We start from the raw sequence: 22,438 nt of genomic DNA on the forward strand, positions 1-22,438 counted from the left end.
AGAGAAACTTTGTCAATCTAAGAAGCTCTTTTCATACCCAGTCATGCTACTGAATTGTTGTCAGTTAATTACTGCAGTTGCAAGTTATCCTGCTTTGTGTCACTTTTCCAGACTTTTGTTGCCCTATCTCAGCTTGAGACACGTTGCTGCCATTACATTTAAAATGAGCTAGCATTTTTCTTGAAATGATATATTCTCAGTTCAAACATTTGACATGTTTTCTGTGTTCTGAGTTTGAGATTTGCAAATCATTGCATTCTGTTTTTATTTACATTTTACACAGTAACTTTTTTTAAAGCATCTTTTAGGCTGGTTGCTCTAAGATGGTTAGAAAACCTGCAGAAACAGTCATCCTATCTTGTGCTCCCTTCTGCCTCTTGGCCTTCAGGGTGCATCTCTTCTGAGGCTTCCAAGTCATCGATCTCAGAAGACGACTTCAGGTTTTTCTCTGGTACCAAATCGCCTGAGGTGTGATGTGGCATCTCTGGTGTAGGTGGAGAGATCGGAGGGTTGATGCTGCTGCCGATCCCAGTAGGATTTTCCTCCTGGAATGTTGCCTCAGCCTGTGTGCAGCTGGTTTCAGTCGAATCTGTGCTCACGCCTGCACGTCGAAATAACTTCTGACCTGTGGCACAAGGCAAGTGTGATGTACAACACAAATCAGTACCTGCTGATTTCATGAAAACACTAAACTGGTCAAGATATAAACCTGTAAGCTCTCTAACGATGAAAAGTAGATCTTTCAAAGAGAAGAAGCTATTCTTTAAGAGAGAAATGGACTAAATATGCTGAGACCAAATGCAAAGTACTAATGGGCTCCATGAAATCATGGTCATGTGGATTTACTTTTCGAGGTGAAACTTTCAAAAACTACTGAAAGCATTCAGTGACAAAAATATAACCAAAATAATAGAAACAACAAAGATTACCATGACATGCAAACTTGTGGGTTTGCTCATCAAAATGCTCTCAGAATGAAAAAGTCATCTTGTATCTATTTTTATCCAGACGGTGCTGTGAAGCTTTCAGCGCCTCTGCTAGATTTCGATTGCTTCCTCAAAGTCCTTTTTCCGGCTCTTGTACTTGTGCCTCTGCTATGCTTTCTGGATGTTCTCCACTGTGTCCAAATGGTGACATAGGAGACATGAATTTGTATATCATGTTGGACAAAGCTTGTGATGGTATGGCTGTTTAATGCACTAAGCTGGTGTACAATGCCATGAAGAGGGTAAAACATCCTCTTCTTTTTGCCGCTTGAAAGTATGTAAAGTGTTCTCCCTCAGACAGACCAGCATGTTTATAGACCTCTCTATTTACAGTCTGACACTGAGATGATTTCATGGGGAAACAACCCTGTGAATGTCACATATAACTAAAAAAAAAGGTTTTCTCCTTGTCCTGACAGTTCAATTCAATTCAATTCAATTTTACTTATATAGCGCCAAATCACAACAAAAGTCGCCTCAAGGTGCTTCATAGATACAGAGAAAAACCCAACTATCATATGACCCCCTATGAGCAAGCACTTTGACGACAGTGGGAAGGAAAAACTCCCTTTTAACAGGAAGAAACCTCAGTCAGAACCAGGCTCAGGGAGGGGCGGCCATCTGCTGCGACCGGTTGGGGTGAGAGAAGGAAGACAGGATAAAAGACATGCTGTAAGTGCAGACTGAAACCCAGCTCTGTATGTTTACTCTCTATGCAAGTGGTCAGAAACGGGTTTCCAGGAATCTGAAAATTGCACCTGACCTGGAAGTAATCCAGATGCATATGCACACAACCTTGAAATAGAGACGGTCCATATTTAAGTTTTAATAGGCAATGTCTCTAAACTTTGTTACACCTTGTATTGGCAAGAAGACCAATAACATACTGAATCTGTAAAGTAGCTTTGTATGATTGAAAAGAATCATTTTTATTTTACACTGCTAGCTCCACACAGAGGACAAAGCAAGGCCTGGTTTTAGCACCTTCTTCGTTTAAGTGAACTTTCTTCTAAATTACTGCCTCTGCAAGCAGACTCGAACATCACAGGGGTGAGGCTCCTGGATCTGAAACGGCCAAATAAAGGTCCCTCTCTTTTTGACTCCGCTAGCTTTGAGAGTGGAAAAAACATAAATAAACTTGGCGCCTAGAGCAGTCTGAAGCTGAACTTTAGTCACACAGTGACGATTTATGCATAGTCAAATAAGGACAAGCAGAACAGGTTACCTTAAACTTGAGCAAGAAAGCTGACAACAGGAAATGATAAGTTAATTATTATGTGGTGGTTAGTGTAGACATATTGCACAAAGTGCTTTTATTGGCGATCTGCTATTACCAGAGCGAGTGTGAGTGAAAGGCAGGAACTATCTTACCTGGCAGTTTCTTTGATGAAGAAATGGGAGTGTCCTGCAGGGATGGCCTGTCAGCTTGGGCTTTGGTGGAGTAAGTCACTTCTGTGGAATCCAGAGAACCTAAAAACACCCAAGTCATTAACCAACTCATGCTCTGTATGTTACACATACTGTAGATTTGCTATATTTAAACTCAATTAGTTTTTATATGTAATCAGTGACTCAAATACTTGAAGGACCTGGAACAGGAATAACTGTTGACAGAATACGTCGACTAAAACAGCAAGTCAAAGAAATGTGGTGGGTGTTAGCAAATTAAATTCAAGCTGTAAAGTTTTTAAAAGAGAAAATGTAACTCTCTCAAAAGCTCTTCTTCTAAATTCAGTCTGAAACTAAGAAACATTCAATGAAGAACCTGAGAACAAAGTATTCCACTTTACCTACATAAACATGTGGTTGAAACAAGAATAGCTTTGTGGGTTACACAGAATGAGTCTGTCCTAACAGAGAAATGGACTACCTGCTGCAAGACTGAATGTCCGTCCCTTTATGGAGCTTTGGATCGGAGAGAACCAGTTTAACACAGAGCCAACCACAGGAAGCTGTCTCAGCATTCCCTAGAATACACAGCAGGAGTTACAATTCATCATTTCAACACACAACTCAGTCTAGGCACACTCCCATTTATTCATCTGTACTGGAACACACAGTGAAGCAGCGAGCAAATCTTTCAAAAGTGTATACAAGCACCAGAACTTGTGCTTTTCTCTCTGAAGCTATTAATCTGAAGACAAAAAGAAAGTTGCTACTTCCAACACAGAGAACATTTAATTCCAACCATTGGATAGAGACTGAATGGAGTTCAGAGCTGATTGTCTTGATTTCTGTTTTTTTTTTTCCTTTGGGAGGCTCTTGAGAAGTTTTTAAGTAATACTTTTTTTGTTTTAAATAGTAAAACTGCAAAAAAAACTTCTCAACATCACAGGTACAAATTTTAGTGACCATTAAGTTATGTATGGGCAACAAGGATTGAACTTGACTTGTGAAACAAATGCAAATGGAAAATTCAACATTGCTTTCACATTTCTTTAACTGCGTCCATTCCCATGAGTTTAATAGGAATAGTGATTGGGCTTTGTCTCTGTGTACCTGCAAGTTGATGCATCTTTCCAAATCTCAGCGGAGACTTGATATCGGCCACACAGTGTAAAGGAATCCATCACATAGAAACTTGTGGTTTTATTTTAAATTGGTTTCCCAGTGAAATAAATTGTACTGATTATTCTGAGGTTCCTGACAAACTTAAAATTGAGATCTTTTTGCCTTATTGGAACAACTGAACAAACACTATTTGTTCCCATCTTTGCAGTTTGGAGGAAAGTGGAATTTACATTTTGATATATAGGTGTTATCACAGTTGATGGATTACCCTTTTACCCCCTTGGTGATGTGGACATTCATGGGAAATGCCTAGAGTAGTAACATGCCCTACACCCATCTTGGTTGAAACAAAAGGCACTGCTTCTACAATGACTTCACTATACCCCTGTTTTCAGATTAATGTAAGCAGTTACACTAACACAGACCGAGAACAGGAGGAGACAAAAAACATCTCTATGTTTGAAGCTTATCATTCATTTCAGACCCTGAAAGTCAGCTTACGCTGGGCTCACCAGTTTTGGTACTTGTATCCACTTGTGAATGATTTAACCTATGATCTTAAGTTACCTACTCCACTACAAACATGCACGCGCGCACACACCCACCTCCTCCACGAGTTTCTCCTCATTAGCCTTTTGCAGCTGCAGCTCTGCCTCCAGGATGCCTTTCCTCACCACCTCTGTCATGTTCTGCAGCAACTAAGCAGAAAAGAATCACTGCTTTATAAACGTAAATGTCATTAATGAAGAATAAGCCAAACCTGGAGTTCAACTCGTACCAGACATTTTGACATGTTTTTATAAAAGTATTAGCAATAAATAACCATTCATAAATTCCAGATGACAGTTTCCCTAGGCAACAATCTTATTAACTTTGAATGTAGCTATAACTTAAGTAAATTACTTTTTGAATTCTTGGATATTTATATCACCTAGGGCTGTTCGATGTAACGATATATATCGGATGACGATATAAAAACGTCTATCGTTTCATTTTACGCTATTGTTTGTTTCGTGGTGTCGCAAAATAAACTGTTTACGGCAATATTTTTTTTCATCGTTTTGATGGTCACTGTAGTGGCTATATTAATTTCTTAAAGTTCTCTCTTTCTCTTATATTTAATATAACCACACTACAGACTGTTTTTATGGGTTGTCGTTAGCAACAACGACGTTAACACCACCGCATGTCCGCTTGTTTATTTTCCACATAAACCTTTCAGAATAAAGCTCAAGATCCTGTTGAGAATTTTCAAAATAAACGGAATCACGTGAAAAAGTATGCAGAGTATTGACGGATGAGAAGCAAAAAAAAAAAGAAAAAAGAAAAAGAAAGAGTCGTGAGGTGCTAAAAAATAAACCTTAGACTCAAACGTTAGAACAGGCTGTGTAATAAATACTAAGTGTAATAAGCGGCCGTTACAACTTATGTCTAACAATGTATAGTTTCATGCATCGGTTAAAACATTCGACTCCAGGTACACGATGCCCAGCTGGAAACACTTCACCTACCTTAGATTCACAGAATTTACAGAAAATATTACATTTTTTGTGATTTATATTGTTATCGGGACGATAGATGTTTTATATCGGGATATGAGATTTTGGTCATATCGCACAGCCCTAATATCACATCAGCCTAAACTGTCTAGGATAAGGTTGAGCGATATGTACAATTTTTCCAACTGACATTCATCAGTCCAATAAATGATAGGGTCATGCAGGTGACTTTCTGATGGGCGGAGCAATGTAATCATGCACAGACTGATTTGCGTGTTTAGAACACAGAACAAGTCCAAACATAGAGAAACTAGCTGCCAAAAAATACAAAGCACCAATTTGGGATTTCCTTGGCTTTAAACCAGATGAAAGAGGTAAACCCAAGGATGTAAGGCGTGTGCCACTTTGGTACAGTTGGATATAAAATTTGACAACGAAAAAAGCCTGCACCTGCTGCATTATATGCACTATTAATATCGATAAAGGGAGATGAAAAATACTGATGAAGAATAGAGATGGAGTGTTGTCAGAACACTGGTTAAGTTTATTAAATTCACTCAGTTAAGTGATTTCTCATATATGCTAATCTGTGCAGATGGTAAGAGCACACAAGCTAGTTTACCCTCAAAGACCAGAGGTCTATTCACACATGCATGTGCAAAGCCCCAGAAAAAAGCTGCTGGCTCTCAGCTTGCCCGGCTGAAATCATTGTTAACAGGAGACAGACAAAAGAAGTGCAGCTTTCAGTGACAACAGCCAAGAAGATGGCAGTAATGTAAAGGATGGATGCAAACGGGCGAGGGTTTCGTGAAACCGCTTTCTCAGATCAAAAGCAAGAGATCACTTTATTTCAGTGAATTTGTCACTTTTTAGATTTGTCACTTCATTAAGTCAAGTATCATTAGCCAAATGCTCCTTCAGTTCCCAAAAGCAAACAAGTAGAGAGTTACAACAGAGATAAAAATGGTTCAGATTTTTTCAAATCTATTAAAATCAGTGAACAAAAAGTAATGCAAATAAAAAGATATAACACTGCTATAACTTCAGATATAAAATAAGGCAGAAATATCAGAGATGTTTAGATGGTTAGTCAGTTTGTGTTAGTTGACAAACAATAGTGTGCTACCTTATAGCTAGCTGCAGATCTATGGTTAAGCTAATGTAAACAGATTGGCAGCTTTGCCAACAATACAGCAACAACTGAATCAGAACTGGGAACAAGTTATTAACTGCAAACGCCATCTAAAGATTTTCAAATATTCTGCAAACTGAAAGCAGGACTTACCTTCCCGCTCTCCTCTATGTCCCTGCCCAGGGCAGCTATTGTATCCACCAGGTCTGAAACATCAACATCATCTGTCACCATTCCCACAAAAATGCAGCCCTGCTCTGTCACGAACTCAGGGCCTGAGAAATGAAACAAACAGAAACAGAGGAAAGAACAACAGAAATGGTTAAAACAGTGTTTTGTTTCTTTTTCCAAAAGCCTCTCAGATAAGTAGAGGTACCCACCAGTGGAAAACAGGATGTCAGTGTCAAGGTCTTGCAGTTTCTTGAGTAGCTCAGTGTTAATTTTCTCCTGCTCCTGCTTCTTCCTGTCCTCATCCATTCCATTAGCCTGCATCTCATACCTGAACATCACAGCATCAATCACATCCACAAGTGTGAAAACTACTGAAAACAAACAGATTTCTGTCTTTTTGTCTTTAGCAGTATTCTCAAATTGTCACAAGCAATTTGAGAATACGGCTAAAGACCAAAAGACAGAAATTAAATATGCAACATTGATAGTTTCTCTTAGAGTGATGATAATTTAACTAATTAAACAGATAAAGGCTTTAGTTATGTGACACTGAGCTTCCTTTCTTCTCATGTCTGCTATGCTAGTGCTATGGAACAACAGCAAATTAGGACATGATAAGATGAAGGAATTTTAATAAATATGGTTGTCTGGCTTCATCCATCAATATCCATTGACCAGTGCAAAGAAATGCCCCACCACAGAGTTCCTTGGACTCGATGCTCGGCTTTCTGCCTTGATGGCAATAGACCTTAACTGCATACATGTGTCCCTTTCTTTACCATGTCCAGTCAGAGTGTGACCAACTTTGGCAGACTAATATCACTGACTTTAATTGATTTTGACATTAGCCATTTGCTTCTTTATCAGTATCGAGATTTGTAACAGCTGATTAAGGAAAATTTGAAAATAAAGTGGAAATGGAAGAACACCCCTTATCCATGTCATGAGTGTTGATATTGCATGGTTTTCCCATCGAGGGTACTCTCCAACTTCACTGTTGGCAGAACAGCTCTTTGGATTGGCACAAACACTACAACCAATCTGAGCAGAGTTGTGGGGAGTGTAAAAAATAAATAACTACACACAACAAATGTATTTACTTTGTGTGTCTGAAAGCAAAAAAAGACAATATATCACCAAACATCAGTATTGTATTGGAATGGGTCTTACAAATGCTGTATCAGCCAGTCTCTACAAGTCATTAAATTACGGTTGTGGACTTCAGTCAAGTTCCTACAAGGACTAACAAATCATCTCACCTTGTCACTTACTAGTCAATGGAAACTGAGCCATGTATAAAATAACAAACATATGCACTGTCTTGATACAACTAAGATATACAGGCTGTGAAAAAGTTTTTCCAGATTTCTCATTTTTTGTGTATTTGTCATACTTACATGTTTCAGATCAATAAAAAGATGTTCATATCAAACAATGATAACTTGAGTTAATACAAAATGCAGTTTTTAAATAATGGTTTCAATTAGTAAACAACAGAATCCAAATCTACTTGGCCTTCTGTGAAAAAATAACTGCCTCCTGAACCTGATAACTGGTTGTCAGGCTTTTGACATCCTGGATAAGTCGTCGATGCGCTCGTGGGATGATTCGCACGATGTGTTGTTATTTTGAGATTTTAGTCTTTTTACACAGGGCAAGGGCCAATAAAGGAAATCATCATTTAAAAACGATATTTTGTATTTACTCAGGTTATCTTTCTCTAATATAATCATTTAAATATATTATATTTAAGTGCTTTTTATATAGCACTGTATAAATCATTTTACGTCTTTGTTTTGATCTTACTACTACTACTGATTAATAAATATGCAAATAACATATTTAGTAAAGAACTTCATGTAAGCTGCATGCACCCTTACCGGACAACTCCCAGTCCAGGCCAGGCGAACTCGTTTATGTATCTGAGTGAGGGTGAACGTTTGTGTGTTTCCTCTCTGAAGTCTTCTCTGAGGGACATTGTGGAGCTCATTACAAATACCAGCTCTGTCATTTTCTCCACAATGGACTCAACATCCTCTTCCCGGGTCCCCAGAACTAGAAGGGAATGAGAAGTGAGAGTTGCATGTCTCCTAACTACTCAGGTGGTAGTTATCTGCTGATCGAACAGTCAGTGAATCGAGCCCTACCCGATAAAAAGTGTTTAGGCATAGATAAAAGCATTGCATAAATATGTATTGTGTGTCACATGTTATGCTGCATGTGACATCATTCATCATGACCGGTTTGGTGGTGGGTCGGTGATGATCTGGGGAGGCACAGACTTCTACTGGATAGCAACAGCAGCCTGAACACCAACTATTACTATGTCCTTTTCGTCAAATGATGTGGCATCCTTGGTACCCAGCCTGCATTTTCCCCCCACTGAGATCTGATGTGCTCTCTAATTGTTCTTCCCCCTCCCCCCTTTCCTTATTGAAGTGTATATTGTATATAAGTAAGAGCAGAATGTTGTAACGTGAACACAAGTTCATGTTACCTGCAGCTGTCAGGAGGGGACTGAAGCGTACGCAGGTGGCCTCGTCTTCAAGCTCCACCACATCTATTCCACTGGTGGGAACAAGTTCAGCCAGCTCTTCACCCAGCTACCCCAACAGAAAAAAAAATAGAAACAAAATACATATATATAATTCAGTTTGCTGAAGAAACAAGAAGGACAAGGGACCTATAGGAAAAGGTTCAGTTTAGACAAGCTCACAATTTAAACAATGTAAACTGGTACAAAGACAAAATATCAAATGTAGAAATTAAAAAATCTTTTTCTTTTAAAAAAATGTTGCTAGACAATATTGCATATAAAACAAAAAATGGCTGCAGCTCTAAATTTAGAAACATCCTGTCTCAGAGTGATGCTGAAAAACTAGTTCATACATTTATTACTTCTAGGCTGGACTACTGTAATTCATTATTACTGGACTGTCCTAAGCCAAACCCCTGAAAAGCCTTCAAAATGCTGCTGTACTGTCAGGGACTAGAAACAGAGAGCAGATTTCACCCATTTTGGCTGCTGGCTGAAAGTGAAGGTGGTTCTTGGGGTATATAAAAGTAGATTGGGTTTTTTCAGGACCCTCTTCTGTGGAACCAGCTCCCAGTTTGGATTTAGGAGACCATGTTTACTTTTAAGATTAGGCTTAAACTGTTTGTTCTTGATAAAGCTTATAGTTAGTGCTGGATCAGGTGGCCATGTATCCTCACTTATTTATGCTCCAACAGACTTAGGCTGCTGGGGACTTCCTGTGTCGCAGCAGATGGCTGTCCCTCCCTGAGCCTGGCTCTGCTTGGGATTTCATACTGTTAAAATCCATTTTTTTCATTCCTAGTGTCAACAAGTGTTTGCCAATAGGGGCTCTTCTCACTTTTGGGGTTTTCTCTGTACTATTGTAAGGTCTTTACATTGCAATATAAGGAACCTTCAGGCAACTGTTGCCTGGTCTGATCAGTTTTAACTGTAAAAATCACAAATGATCGTGAGTAACTTGATCCTTGGCATCACTGATGGTATAAATACATTATAATAGTGTGTCAGGCATTTTTTGGCATGCTTTGATTACTAATATGAGGCACAGTTGTGCCGTGTCCTCAAATCTTTCAGTGACCTTTCTGTGTGGAGTCGTGCGTTTCCTCTGTGCCTCCACAGGTTCCTTTGGCTTCCGTCCACCAGAGGTGGGAATTAACAAAGTACAAATACTTTGTTACTGTACTTAAGTAAAATTTTCAGGTATCTGTACTTACATGAGTAGTTTTTTTCTGACCACATTTTACTTTTGCTCCCTACATTTTTAAACAAATATCAGTACTTTCTACTCCGTAAAACAGACTCGCTACTTTTGGTTTGACACATTTTAGGGGAGTTAGTTTTTGTTGCCACACACCGGAACGACCTCGGGTGTCCATACATTGAGGTTGTGGTACTTTGGCATCTAGCGAGTCCTACTGAAGAGGAATGAGCATAAAGGTAATGACTTTTCTTTAAGTGTCAGATCATTTCAAATGCAATTTCTCTACAGCTCAACAAACATCAGCAAACGCACAAACTGTTTGTGTGCAGTTTGTCTGTGTTGCTAGCTAAAGGTCCAGCTGCTATATTTCACAGGGAGAGAAAAAGAAAGAGTCAACTTCTCTCAGATAAGAAAGACGGGACAGGAGAGAGCTTAGATTTAAAGGTAAGGCCTGCTCAGTGGGATTTGATAAACAACACTTTTAAAGCTTACATGTGTGATGTTTACAGATATTTTATTTTGAAAAGGTCGAATGTAAGGCGGAAGGAAATTAGTAGAAGAAAGAACGAAAAAATGTTATAGGAACAAGTTAGCGCTGCAGACTGTATTGCCGCTGCAAGCCTGAGAATTAAAGAATGGAACTGAGAAATACTGAAGGTGTCATCATTAATGCTTGAGGCATGCAAACATTACAACATGCAAGTCCTCATGTTTTAAAATCAGATACTGGGTTTGCACATGTGACATTTTCATATTGTGAAACATCCTGCAAAACAAAGTAAGCTATACTAACTGTGCTATTTAAGGTTGCATGAAAATACTTGCTTAATAATAGTTTAGTGCAGGATAAACAGTTTAGTTTGTTGTACTGTGATGCAAAACCCCCCCGCAAAGAAACCCAGTGTGTGACTGGTGCACAGTGACTGTGGATTCATGGTCAGAGTTAGTTTACATCAAATGTAGCAGATTAATATGAATTTTAGCTGATGATCCTTAGATCCACTGACTGAATTCCACCTTGATACCAACTTCATACTATCTAGAAAAAAGCCATCATAAACAGTGTAGTGTCAGTGTAATGGATCTGCCAGGACAACTCATGAAACATCTGCTGATATGTTGTTGAATTAAGTCGTGAACATCCGCAAAGAGCACAGACTAATCTACTGGAGCTCACAATAGAAATGATTGTTAGTGATGATTCTTTTCCCCACACTGAGCCATTACAACCAGTTTTAGGGTTCCCCCAGTTCCTGAATCCACTTTAACCCCTGACTCTGTAAAGGCAAAGTGACCCTCTACAGTGTAGCAACAGAAAATAATATATTTTTGAAGTTAATATAGGACAAGGTTCAGTTAGCTTTGCACGAATAGAAACCTCCCCCAAAGAGCTACTTTCTGACTTTGAGTATATTTCACACCCAGTACTTTTTTACTTTTACTTAAGTAAAGAAGTTCAATCACTAATTCAGCTTTTACTGGAGTAGTTTTTAACAGCGGTATTTGTACTTCTACTTAAGTACAGAATGTCCTTACTGTTGCCACCTCTGCCTTTCACTTTTGTTCTGGAATGTTAACTGGAAATTGTAAATTGACTGTGGATGTGAAGTAGATACAGTGCTCAAAGTGTGTAGCATTATATGAATATGTGGTTAAAATGTGACTTGTAGGTAAGACAACTGAGCATTGTTTAAATGCACAGTTGTAGTCAATATGGGTATTGCCAAATTTGAGCGCTTCAGTGCTCGGGTAGAGTAGAAAAGTCCTATGTAAGAACCAGTCCATTTGCTCTTTACCATTTGTCCATCTGTTGATGACCACAGTGTCTAATGGGTTGTGTCAAAGCTCAAATCATCTGAAATTGGTTTCAAATATATCAATGAGTCCACTGTACTGAGATGACCTCCATAAATAGAACACATCTGGGATGTGTCATCATAGATGTCCATCAGAAAAGGCTGCAACAACTGTGTGATGTCAAGAACTCTGAGGAATGTTTTTCAGCATCTTGTTCAATTTCATTCACGAAGATTTAAGGAAACAGGGGTCCAACCCAGTAATAGCAAAGTGCTCAGTGAGTGCATGATGGACACAACACTTCCATGTCACCGTTCACATTTTCTGTTTTAACTGATGTTTTAGACACTTACATGGGATAGTAGATTGGAGCAGCTTTGACTAGCATAGACGCAAATGTGCAAGCTACAGTACATGTTAAAAAAAGAAGAACACTCACCCATCTGTTGAAGGCATCAAGGACCTCTTTTTCTCCAGCACAGAAACTCTCACTGGATGCTAAACACACAATAAAGGAAGCGAGATCGATATCTGTGTATGGTGATCTTATTGTTTGGATGTCACATCTCAGTCATTTTCATTTTGATAGTTGATTCTTCGCAAGAGCAACAATGCATGTAAAGACTGTATGCTTTGAAGGAGGGAAACTTTGTTCTATTTTTTTAAGTGGTGTTGAGCAGGCTTTCACAGTTTTCCTTTGCCCATCAGCACCTTGTTATATCTAATTCACACAGAATAAAGGCAAAAAACACCTTTGAATACCAGACTTCAAAAAGTCAGGCAACTATTCCTGAAGATTAATTAAAGACATTATAAAATAGCAAGAGAGTTATAGAGAGTTCTGTTTTGCCTTATTTAGTGTATTTCAATGTTTTTCTATATTTTGAACTGTTATAATAAATTGCTCCAACTACTTCCTAATTGGCTATCAAAATATAAAGAAATAAGAAGAGGTGGGTCAAGACATTTTACAGTATCGCAAGTTCAATTCAGTTCAGTTGCTACAACTACACATGTTTCTTTTCCAGCTATTTATTAATGAGTGACTTATGTATATATATGTATATATTGTACTATTCTTAGTTAGCGTATTGTCTGTCTTGTTAATGTTGGTTTATGTTGGTTTATAATGGAGCACTGTAACAAAAAAAAAATTTCCCCCAGGGATCAATAAAGTATTCTGATTCTGATTCAAGAGTTACATAGCGTTGTAGTTTATTAAAACAGAGGGCAACATTTTGGAGGACAGAGGAAGATTGATGCAGCAGGTCTACACCAGCAAGTAGAAGAAATGATGACGAAATGTCCCATTCCCAAGAAATGACAGTCCATTCATCATCCTCAAACTTTTCAACACCTTAATATCATTGCTAATGGGAGGTGAACTCAAATTTTTTTAAAATCACAATTTCCATACCACATCGCACATTCACATCCTCCATAGATGACCTGTTGATTGATAGACTGTAGCTTTCAAACACTGGCTGCTCAAGTCATTAGCTGGCAATATTTGCCTTGCTGTGCTCAAGTTTCATAATTATTCATCTGTCTTAAATACTGTCTTATCTTATCCTTAGTCTTTAATAGAACTTCTGATTTATTTTTGCATTTTGAGAGCATGAAAGTCTTACCAATACTTTCTTCTTGGTTAAATTTGAATAGCACCACAGGAGAGTCTGATTCATCCTCAACCTGTAGGACAAACAAAGATACAGGTCAGGCATCCTTACTCACATCGTAACTTTTTAACATGGAGAAACAGTTAACATAAAATGAAAGGGTGCAGTGTAAACACATATTTAACCATCAACGCTTGGTGTCCATGGTTTCTGAATGTATTATGTCTGTGGTAATGGATGGACATAGAGGTTCTGTATTACTTATCAAGTAATATCTGTATGGTGGTGGTAAAGTGAGTCCTTGTCTCACAGTATGAAGCAGCCAAATCAAAGCTCCAGCTTAGAGGATTTAGCTGGTCAAATAAACTGGCCACTAAACGAACACTTTGACCAATAAAGAACTGGTTAAATGTTGGTTTAACTTGATGCCAGCTAGTTTTAACTGGAAACATGATGCCATCATGAATGGATGTATACTAAACAAATGAATAAAAAAAATATAAGATGGACTGAAACACTCAGCTTTTAGTGTTTGCTGACGGCTTGGTCCAAAAAAGCAGTTTATATGCAAAACATCCTGAGGAGATATTTTGCATATAAATGCATTGGCTCCCTTTAGATCAGTGGTCCCCAACCTTTTTTGCACCATGGACCGATTTAATGTCTGACAATATTTTCACGGACCAGCCTTTACGGTGCCATGGATAAGTACAACAAAATAAAATGATAGGACCAAGACGAAAACTGTGGTATTTTGTAAATATAATAATAAACGTCAATTCACTGTGTAATTGTGTAACTTTATTAGCAGCGTCCTCCTAAAAATGCACCAACAACATTGAGAGTAACATCCTCCTCTCTGCCCCTTAATGCTCTCTGGTTGCTATGGTAACGCACAAATATTTCTTTCAAAATAAGACACACAACGACAACACGGGAAAAGACCCAGGGAAACCGAGTTAATGAACACCCAAGCCTCAATTCTTGCGGCCCGGTATCAAACAACTCATGGACCGGTACCGGTCCGTGGCCTGGGGGTTGGGAACCACTGCTTCAGGGCAACTAGTTCTAATGAGAACTTAATCAGTTCCCTGCAGGTCAAGTAGAACCAGTGGTCCATGGTTGCCATCAAATGATCATTATAGAACTCCGAGCAGCATTGCTCCAATATCACTGTAAAACCGTTTTTTAAAAGTCTGAACTGCACAGCTGGACAAAGCAGTTCTGAGAATATAACACTACATGCGTGTTTAATGTTAGAGACAAGCTTAGTGGATTAGCCAGAGTTCAATTAAACAGACAGTTGATCTCAGCGAATCAGCACGTGGTACAAGTCATCTTTTGCTAAAACACAAAGACAGTGACATTCAGTTGATAGGTTAAGGCAAGCATCATGCCTGGGAACTGAACTGAAATGAAGGTTACTGTTTCTGCTTTTGATGTAAGGGTCATAATTAGTTCAAATATGCTTGGGTTGTTAAAGACACATTGTTCTTTTATCCAAGTGAAATTTCAAGGCATGGGTGAACCCCTTCAATCTGGCAGAACTGGCCATTCATTTTTATATTATCCAAGTTTTTCACACCTCCAAACTAGGGGCAGTAAGTAGATAGGGTTTTGTTCTCAGCTTGTATCTTCTTTTAAACAATAATAGCTATCATATTGCAAAACCAAGGATGCCTCAAGGAAAGCTCTGAGAATGTTAGTAAGTAGTAGAATTCATCTCAGTCCTTTATACAACATGCCTCATTCAGACCTATTCATAAAGGAACTTTTTTCTACACCTAAGTGCCTTTTACCTAATATTCACACACCTTACTTGCTCTACAGCAACCCCAAGGTTTAGAAGGACAAAGGTAAGGCTTTCAAAACTAAAAACATTGAACCAACTCTCAAGCAGTATGACGGTCTGGGGCTATTCTGCTGCTAGTGGTACTGATACATTGCACAAAGTCAGCTGAATAATGAAGAAAGGGGGCCTACCTTGAAAATCTTCAACTTGACTCCAATCAACAGCTAGACAATTGAAACTTACACACTAGGGTGTTCCAACAGGATAGTGATCCCAAACTCATATCAAAACTGTTTTTGGAATAACCAAAGCAGGCTAATATTAAGCTTCTGGCCTTTCTAATGCCCTGACCTCAGATTTGTCCATTATACTTAAAAGCTGTGTCTTTGCCAGAAAACCAAGCCATTAAAATGACATATTTATGTGTATGCATATATCTGAGCCCTTATGTGCACGTTTGATTAGAGGAAATATCCAATTAAAACCCAAGTTATTAAAGTTGTATGCTGCATAATCTCCCATCATGAAAAAAGAACAGTTCAAAGAAATAATTAAAAGCCCAAATTTATATGTAAACTCCTGACAACAACCCCATAACTGAGGATTATGCATCATGTTTAACAGCTGAAGAAATACCTTATTTACTACTTATTTCTGCAAGCTTAGTGGACTGAAAAAAGTTGTAGTTCTAGTAACATCAATACTCTTACATCGACATGTATTTAAGTGCCAAGTAAAGGCACGGGTGCATGACTCAATTATTTTTTTCAAATGCAACAACTCGAGTGTAGAGAGGCATTCTCTGAAGTACCTCAAAGAACATGCCTGAGTTATGAATAACATAAACAATTAAGAAGAAGTGGTCCATCCATTAGCCAATGAAGACTGTTGAGCTGATGTAGGTGAAGGGAAATGGTGATTAATAGTAAGAAGAAAATCAAAACAAGAAAAGGGAGGACAGAGGGGACTGGGGAAAGAGTAGAGAGGAAGATGGGCAGAGGCTTGGCCCCACGTACAATAGACAGCATGAGAGAACCCAGAACATCCTGCAGAGAAGCCCTGGAGATGGGTGGAATCGGCGACACCACACCCTGGAACCAAAGTAACCCACACTGACTATAACTACAGTTATACAAACATACAAAAAGGAAGTCTCTCTCTCTCTCTCTCTCTCTCTCTCTCACACACACATATGCCCATAGAGCTCATTAGCAGAACACTAAATGTTCACTGCATCTGTATAGACTGTGATTTTATGCTTCATATTGCTTTTACTTTCCCACGCTGTCAAACTCAATTCTGTCAACATCACTCTCTCAGAGTCATTTTCTTTCCAGCCTTATGAAAGTAATTAGCCTCTGTTCCACGTGTTTTAAATCTTATTGACCATTTGATCAAGTTGCCACAAATAACCACAATTTACGAAAAAGACTAGAATGAAGTCATGGACCCACTATTAATCAAGTGTGTCATCACATGAGCCAAAGTGTGAAAAAAGGTGTGGTTTATTGCCACCAAAAGTTTCAGGTGAGAACACCCTGTCATGCGAACTATGTGAACTTCTCGTTCAAACCATCTGTCTTACAAAACATGAACAGTGGTGTCCTCAAGTGAGTGACCTTTATCCTTTGAGTCTAGGTGTAGAGCTGAGCCTTGTCCTGTCAAGGTAGCTCTTCTATGTTTTGCTATCTGGCTGCTGTTGTTTCTCCAGTGTTGAGGTCTGTGCACTCCTTGCTGCATTGCACAGTATATAACTATTTCCCTTAGCTTTTTTTTTTTTTTAGGGAGTTTTGTCGAGTACTTGTGTTGAGCCTTCCATCCTCCTCAAATCCAACAGCACAGGCCAGAAACAGAAAACGATTATCTTTTGTATCTTTCAAGATGAACTTTTTATTTCCACTGAGTTGATGTGAACAGCACAGGTTTTGACCCAAATATCATCCAACTATCTGTATCAGTCGCTAGATGTTATCACTTTGAAAGAGCCAAGAGCTTCCTCTAATGTAAAGGTTCGATATAGTGGTTCATACTGGGGAGCCCATGGCACATTCATGCTTTTGTCTATAGAAATCCTCGTACTTAAAATATGTGGCAGTAAGGCAGAGGGCTAACAGTGTGCAAATCTGATCAGGGATAAAGCTGGTGTGTTGTGTAAGGAGCTGTCTTGCTGTATTTGCCTTTATTTGACAGTCTGCACTGCCTCTGTTGTGGTTATACAAGTAAAAAGTGAGACACCATGAATTCATCTGGATTTTTGTTTGCTGGTGAAGTAGAATTTTTTAATGTGATAGGTGTTCTGCCACCAAGGAGCTGCCTCAGTGATGGATGAGTCACCTTCCTCATCCTCCTCCTCTACTTCCTCTATTATATATCACTGGGATTAAGAAGGTCCGTAAAAAGTATTCCGTTTACTGTCTAACAATATACTTATTTGAAGTCAGGAGCACTCCACCCTGTCATGGGAGCTACAGTGGGGCAAAAAAGTATTTAGTCAGCCACCGATTGTGCAAGTTCCCCCACCTAAAATGATGACAGCGGTCAGTAATTTGCACCAGAGGTACACTTCAACTGTGAGAGACAGAATGTGAAAAAAAAATCCATGAATCCACATGGTAGGATTTGTAAAGAATTTATTCGTAAATCAGGGTGGAAAATAAGTATTTGGTCAATAACAAAAATACAACTCAATACTTTGTAACATAACCTTTGTTGGCAATAACAAAGGTCAAACGTTTACTATAGGTCTTTACCAGGTTTGCACACACAGTAGCTGGTATTTTGGCCCATTCCTCCATGCAGATCTTCTCGAGAGCAGTGATGTTTTGGGGCTGTCGCCGAGCAACACGGACTTTCAACTCCCGCCACAGATTTCCTATGGGGTTGAGGTCTGGAGACTGGCTAGGCCACTCCAGGACTTTCAAATGCTTCTTACGGAGCCACTCCTTTGTTGCCCGGGCGGTGTGTTTTGGATCATTGTCATGTTGGAAGACCCAGCCTCGTTTCATCTTCAAAGTTCTCACTGATGGAAGGAGGTTTTGGCTCAAAATCTCACGATACATGGCCCCATTCATTCTGTCCTTAACACGGATCAGTCGTCCTGTCCCCTTGGCAGAAAAACAGCCCCATAGCATGATGTTTCCACCCCCATGCTTCACAGTAGGTATGGTGTTCTTGGGATGCAACTCAGTATTCTTCTTCCTCCAAACACGACGAGTTGAGTTTATACCAAAAAGTTCTACTTTGGTTTCATCTGACCACATGACATTCTCCCAATCCTCTGCTGTATCATCCATGTGCTCTCTGGCAAACTTCAGACGGGCCTGGACATGCACTGGCTTCAGCAGCGGAACACGTCTGGCACTGCGGGATTTGATTCCCTGCCGTTGTAGTGTGTTACTGATGGTGACCTTTGTTACTTTGGTCCCAGCTCTCTGCAGGTCATTCACCAGGTCCCCCCGTGTGGTTCTGGGATCTTTGCTCACCGTTCTCATGATCATTTTGGAGTTTGGAGTCTGACTGTTTGAGGCTGTGGACAGGTGTCTTTTATACAGATGATGAGTTCAAACAGGTGCCATTCATACAGGTAACGAGTGGGGGACAGAAAAGCTTCTTACAGAAGACGTTACAGGTCTGTGAGAGCCAGAGATTTTCCTTGTTTGAGGTGACCAAATACTTATTTTCCACCCTAATTTACGTATAAATTCTTTACAAATCCTACCATGTGAATTCATGGATTTTTTTTTCACATTCTGTCTCTCACAGTTGAAGTGTACCTCTGGTGCAAATTACTGACCTCTGTCATCATTTTAGGTGAGGAAACTTGCACAATCGGTGGCTGACTAAATACTTTTTTGCCCCACTGTATGTGAACTTCTGCACTATACACAGTGTGGTCCGGTGTCCACCATCCGGTTACCACCATGACAGGTGGTTTGTGGCTGCAGCCCAGTGCAGCAGCCTCAGCAACAGAGGTGCTGCACATGATTCATTTGAACTCAATGTCCCTAGTCTCCCTTGGAATGCCACCTCTCCCTTTAGAAGCTCTGCCTAAGGTGCAAATTGAAGATCTCGGGACCAGGGCCTCTGCTCGGCATTCCCAGACCACCCTCACTATATGTTTAGGTGTGCCAGGTCTGTCCAGCATCCTCCCCCACCACTGATGTTGAGTTGGATTAGGTGGTGGGGGAGAATGCTGATCAGTTGACAGCTCAGCTCAGCCCCTCTCTTGGACACCCAAGTGTCCAAGAGTGTCCTGGTGCCACATGTACTCATGGACACCTTTAGGTTCTAACACGGTATTTGTTATGGACAAAGTGTGGTTTGCACAAGAGTCCAGTAACAGAACATCACTCAGGTTCAGATTAGGCAGGCCATTCCTCTTAGTCACGCCCCTTCCTCAGGTCTCACTGAGTCCCCAGGTGAAGCACTCTCAAGCACCCCACCAAGGGTTTTCAAGGCCGGGTACTGTGAACTGTCATTTGGTGCATAAATGAGCTAACCCCCCTTGTCCACTGGAAAAACCTCCAATATACAGGCAGCAAGGTGAGGGGATACCAAGATACCCACCCGAGCCCACTGCCTCTCACAAAGGGCAACTCCAGACTGGGACATAGTCCAGCCCTCTTCAGGAGACTGGTTCCAGAGCCTAAATCCTGTGTTGAGGTGAGTCCAACTATATCTAGTCATTATCTCTCAACCTCACACACTAGCTCAGGCTCTTTCCCCACCAGAGAGGTGGGGAAAGAGCATCCTGCAGGTGGTAAGCATACAGGAGTGTGGACCCATGTCCCTTCTTCAGGCTGCACCCGGCCAGGCCCCATGGGTTGAGGCCTGGCCCCCAGGCGCTCTCCCTCAGCTCCCCTGCACGGGCTTGGCTTCAGGTTGGGGGTCCAGTAACTCCATCCTGGGAAGGGTGAACGGTTCCCTTGATCTTACACTCATACGGGTCTTCTGTAATGCTCTTTGTCTGGCCCCTCACCCAGGACCAATTTGCCAAGGAAGACCCTACCAGGAGGCAAAAGCCGCCTGACAACTAGCCCGTGGAATACACAAAACCATCTTCATGTTGGGGGTCACTAATCACATCCTTCAATAATGACTCATGCCACTTACCTGTGTGGCACCTCGCATTGTGCATTATGAATATTCCACATTATATTCCAAACAAACAAAGAAGAAGAACATTAAAACAAATCAGTGTTTAATATGTTACAAAAAAGTTGAAATATGACAAATTCATATCCAAACAACTAATAACTTGCGAATGGAAAGTGTCACGACAAGACTTCCGTCTCTCTAGCAACCTTCTCCACCTTATGTGGTGTTCCCAGGCCAACCGAGAGACATAATTTCTCTCCAGCATGTCCTGTATCTATCCCCTCGGTGGGACATGGCCAGCCTGAACACCTTACCTAGGATGTGACTGCCATAGCTGGCTTTTTTGATGTGGTGGAGTAGCAGCTCTACTTGGGGCCCCTCCTGAATCACTCAACTCCTCACACTATTGCCAAGGGAGAGCCCATCCACCTTTAAAAAAGCTCATATCGGCTTCTATCCACATTCTCATTGTGTTGTCTTTAAAAGAACTAACAACAATAGTGTTAACAAAAAGATCAGACTTTTCAACAACAATGCAGAGAGCTGCATAACATTTATGACACAGCTATTTACCCAAACTGACCATCAGTTAAAATTAACAATGAGATTAAACAACTAGTATGTGTGACCATAGCAACGATCAGATATCTAGTCAACTAGTCGTGTACAATCCTACTGTGCATCCTAATATTTAATTTATCCCTTACTTTTGTCTTATTCAAATGCTACTGGCAATTTATGTCACATTTAAAAATATATATATTTTATTCAGTTCTGAGCTAATAAGATTCAAAGGTTGCTTCCAATTTTCAGCATTTCAGCATTCAGGATTTCAGCAGATCCCAAGATATATATATTTTGTTTAAATCACACATTTTACAAATAATTATTATACATAAAAACCTGGCCCTAATACACCATAATAGGGATGGACCGATCCGATATTACGTATCGGTCTGATACTGACCTAAATTACTGGATCGGATATCGGAGAGAAATAAAAAAATGTAATCCGATCCATTAAATATCAGGAAAGCATCTCACAAAGCTTGCGACACGGCGTAACTCAGCGGCTGTGGTCTGCGAGACCTGTCGGCGGTCTGGTTGAGCATTTGGAGCCTCGCTACCAAACCGGCATTTCATCTCCGAGAAAGTTATCCCAGCGAGAAGTAAAGAAAGTGTGTAAGTTCATCTCTGAATGTTAGTAAAGCATTCCCACGTTAAGCTTAACAACTGATATATGGAGCGACTGCCTCTTCTCTCTCCCTCCCTCTCCTGTTGCTACTGCAATCATGAAACTGATCAATGATCAGCTGATCGGCTTTTCTCTCTTGTTTGTTTTTGGCCCACTTTGCACCAGAAAGAGGAAACCAGCGGCTAAACAACAGCAGCATGTTTAAGCTTGATAAACTGCTGTTAGATTTTATTTAATATTACTTTCCACACCAGGATCCTTTTCTACGTAGCTGACGGCTGGTAACTGTGCAGGGGCGGGTCTAGCAAAGTTTAGCCAGGGGGGCAGTTAGGCCATTAACAGGGAAAGGGGGGCACAAAGACATACTTTTCTTTCTTATTCTCATTTAAAATGTCTGGCTTTTAATAAATAATTATCTGAATCTTACACCCAAAGTTTTTTATCTGATGTAAAAGAATATAGAAGTCCATTACTGTATATAGTAACTATAAAGTCTAATATATCCTAGTAAGCTACAGTACTTTTTCCTTTGAGAAGGTACCATCTGTGCAGTCTGCAATTCTGTTGAAGAGAGATGTTGAATCTATTTAATTACTCTTGAAAATAATTGATTTCTGTGCAATTTCTTTCACACTGCATCAAAATAAAGTTGATTACGTTGATTAAGCATCATGAGGTGGAGGGTGGGGTGTGGCTCCCTATGTTTTTTTCTTTTGCTGGGAGTTGGCAGCCCTATTAGTTAGGCTGCTAAATTTTTCTGCTAAGTACTCTCTAAAATACCAGAATAGGGAGGATGGTGCAGGTTTAAGTTTATTAGATTGATCAGTATTGCTGAACTATGAAATATTTTGGGTGCAGTGTATTATTTGCATACAGGTATAACTAAATAGCTTTAGTGTTTT

The 22,438-nt window shown here is 39.9% G+C and overlaps 1 protein-coding gene across 2 annotated transcripts in view; it reads right to left on the reverse strand.

The window, feature by feature from the left end:
• Positions 1-246: 246 nt before the first annotated feature.
• The window catches only part of pdxdc1 (pyridoxal-dependent decarboxylase domain containing 1), a 33,159-nt gene continuing 10,967 nt past the window's right edge, over positions 247-22,438 (reverse strand). For both annotated transcript variants that reach the window (XM_026165898.2, XM_026165899.2), the window contains exons 14-23: positions 13,465-13,525; positions 12,273-12,331; positions 8,797-8,902; positions 8,180-8,354; positions 6,509-6,627; positions 6,282-6,403; positions 4,103-4,195; positions 2,857-2,953; positions 2,358-2,456; positions 247-625 (exon numbers count right to left, since the gene is read on the reverse strand). In XM_026165898.2, the coding sequence (XP_026021683.1) occupies positions 354-625; positions 2,358-2,456; positions 2,857-2,953; positions 4,103-4,195; positions 6,282-6,403; positions 6,509-6,627; positions 8,180-8,354; positions 8,797-8,902; positions 12,273-12,331; positions 13,465-13,525 (1,203 nt within the window). In that variant the 3' untranslated portion in view covers positions 247-353. The remainder of the gene's footprint in view (positions 626-2,357; positions 2,457-2,856; positions 2,954-4,102; positions 4,196-6,281; positions 6,404-6,508; positions 6,628-8,179; positions 8,355-8,796; positions 8,903-12,272; positions 12,332-13,464; positions 13,526-22,438) is intronic.

Source organism: Astatotilapia calliptera, chromosome 4 (genome assembly GCF_964374335.1).
Source record: "Astatotilapia calliptera chromosome 4, fAstCal68.1, whole genome shotgun sequence".
Taxonomy (NCBI): Eukaryota; Metazoa; Chordata; class Actinopteri; order Cichliformes; family Cichlidae; genus Astatotilapia; species Astatotilapia calliptera.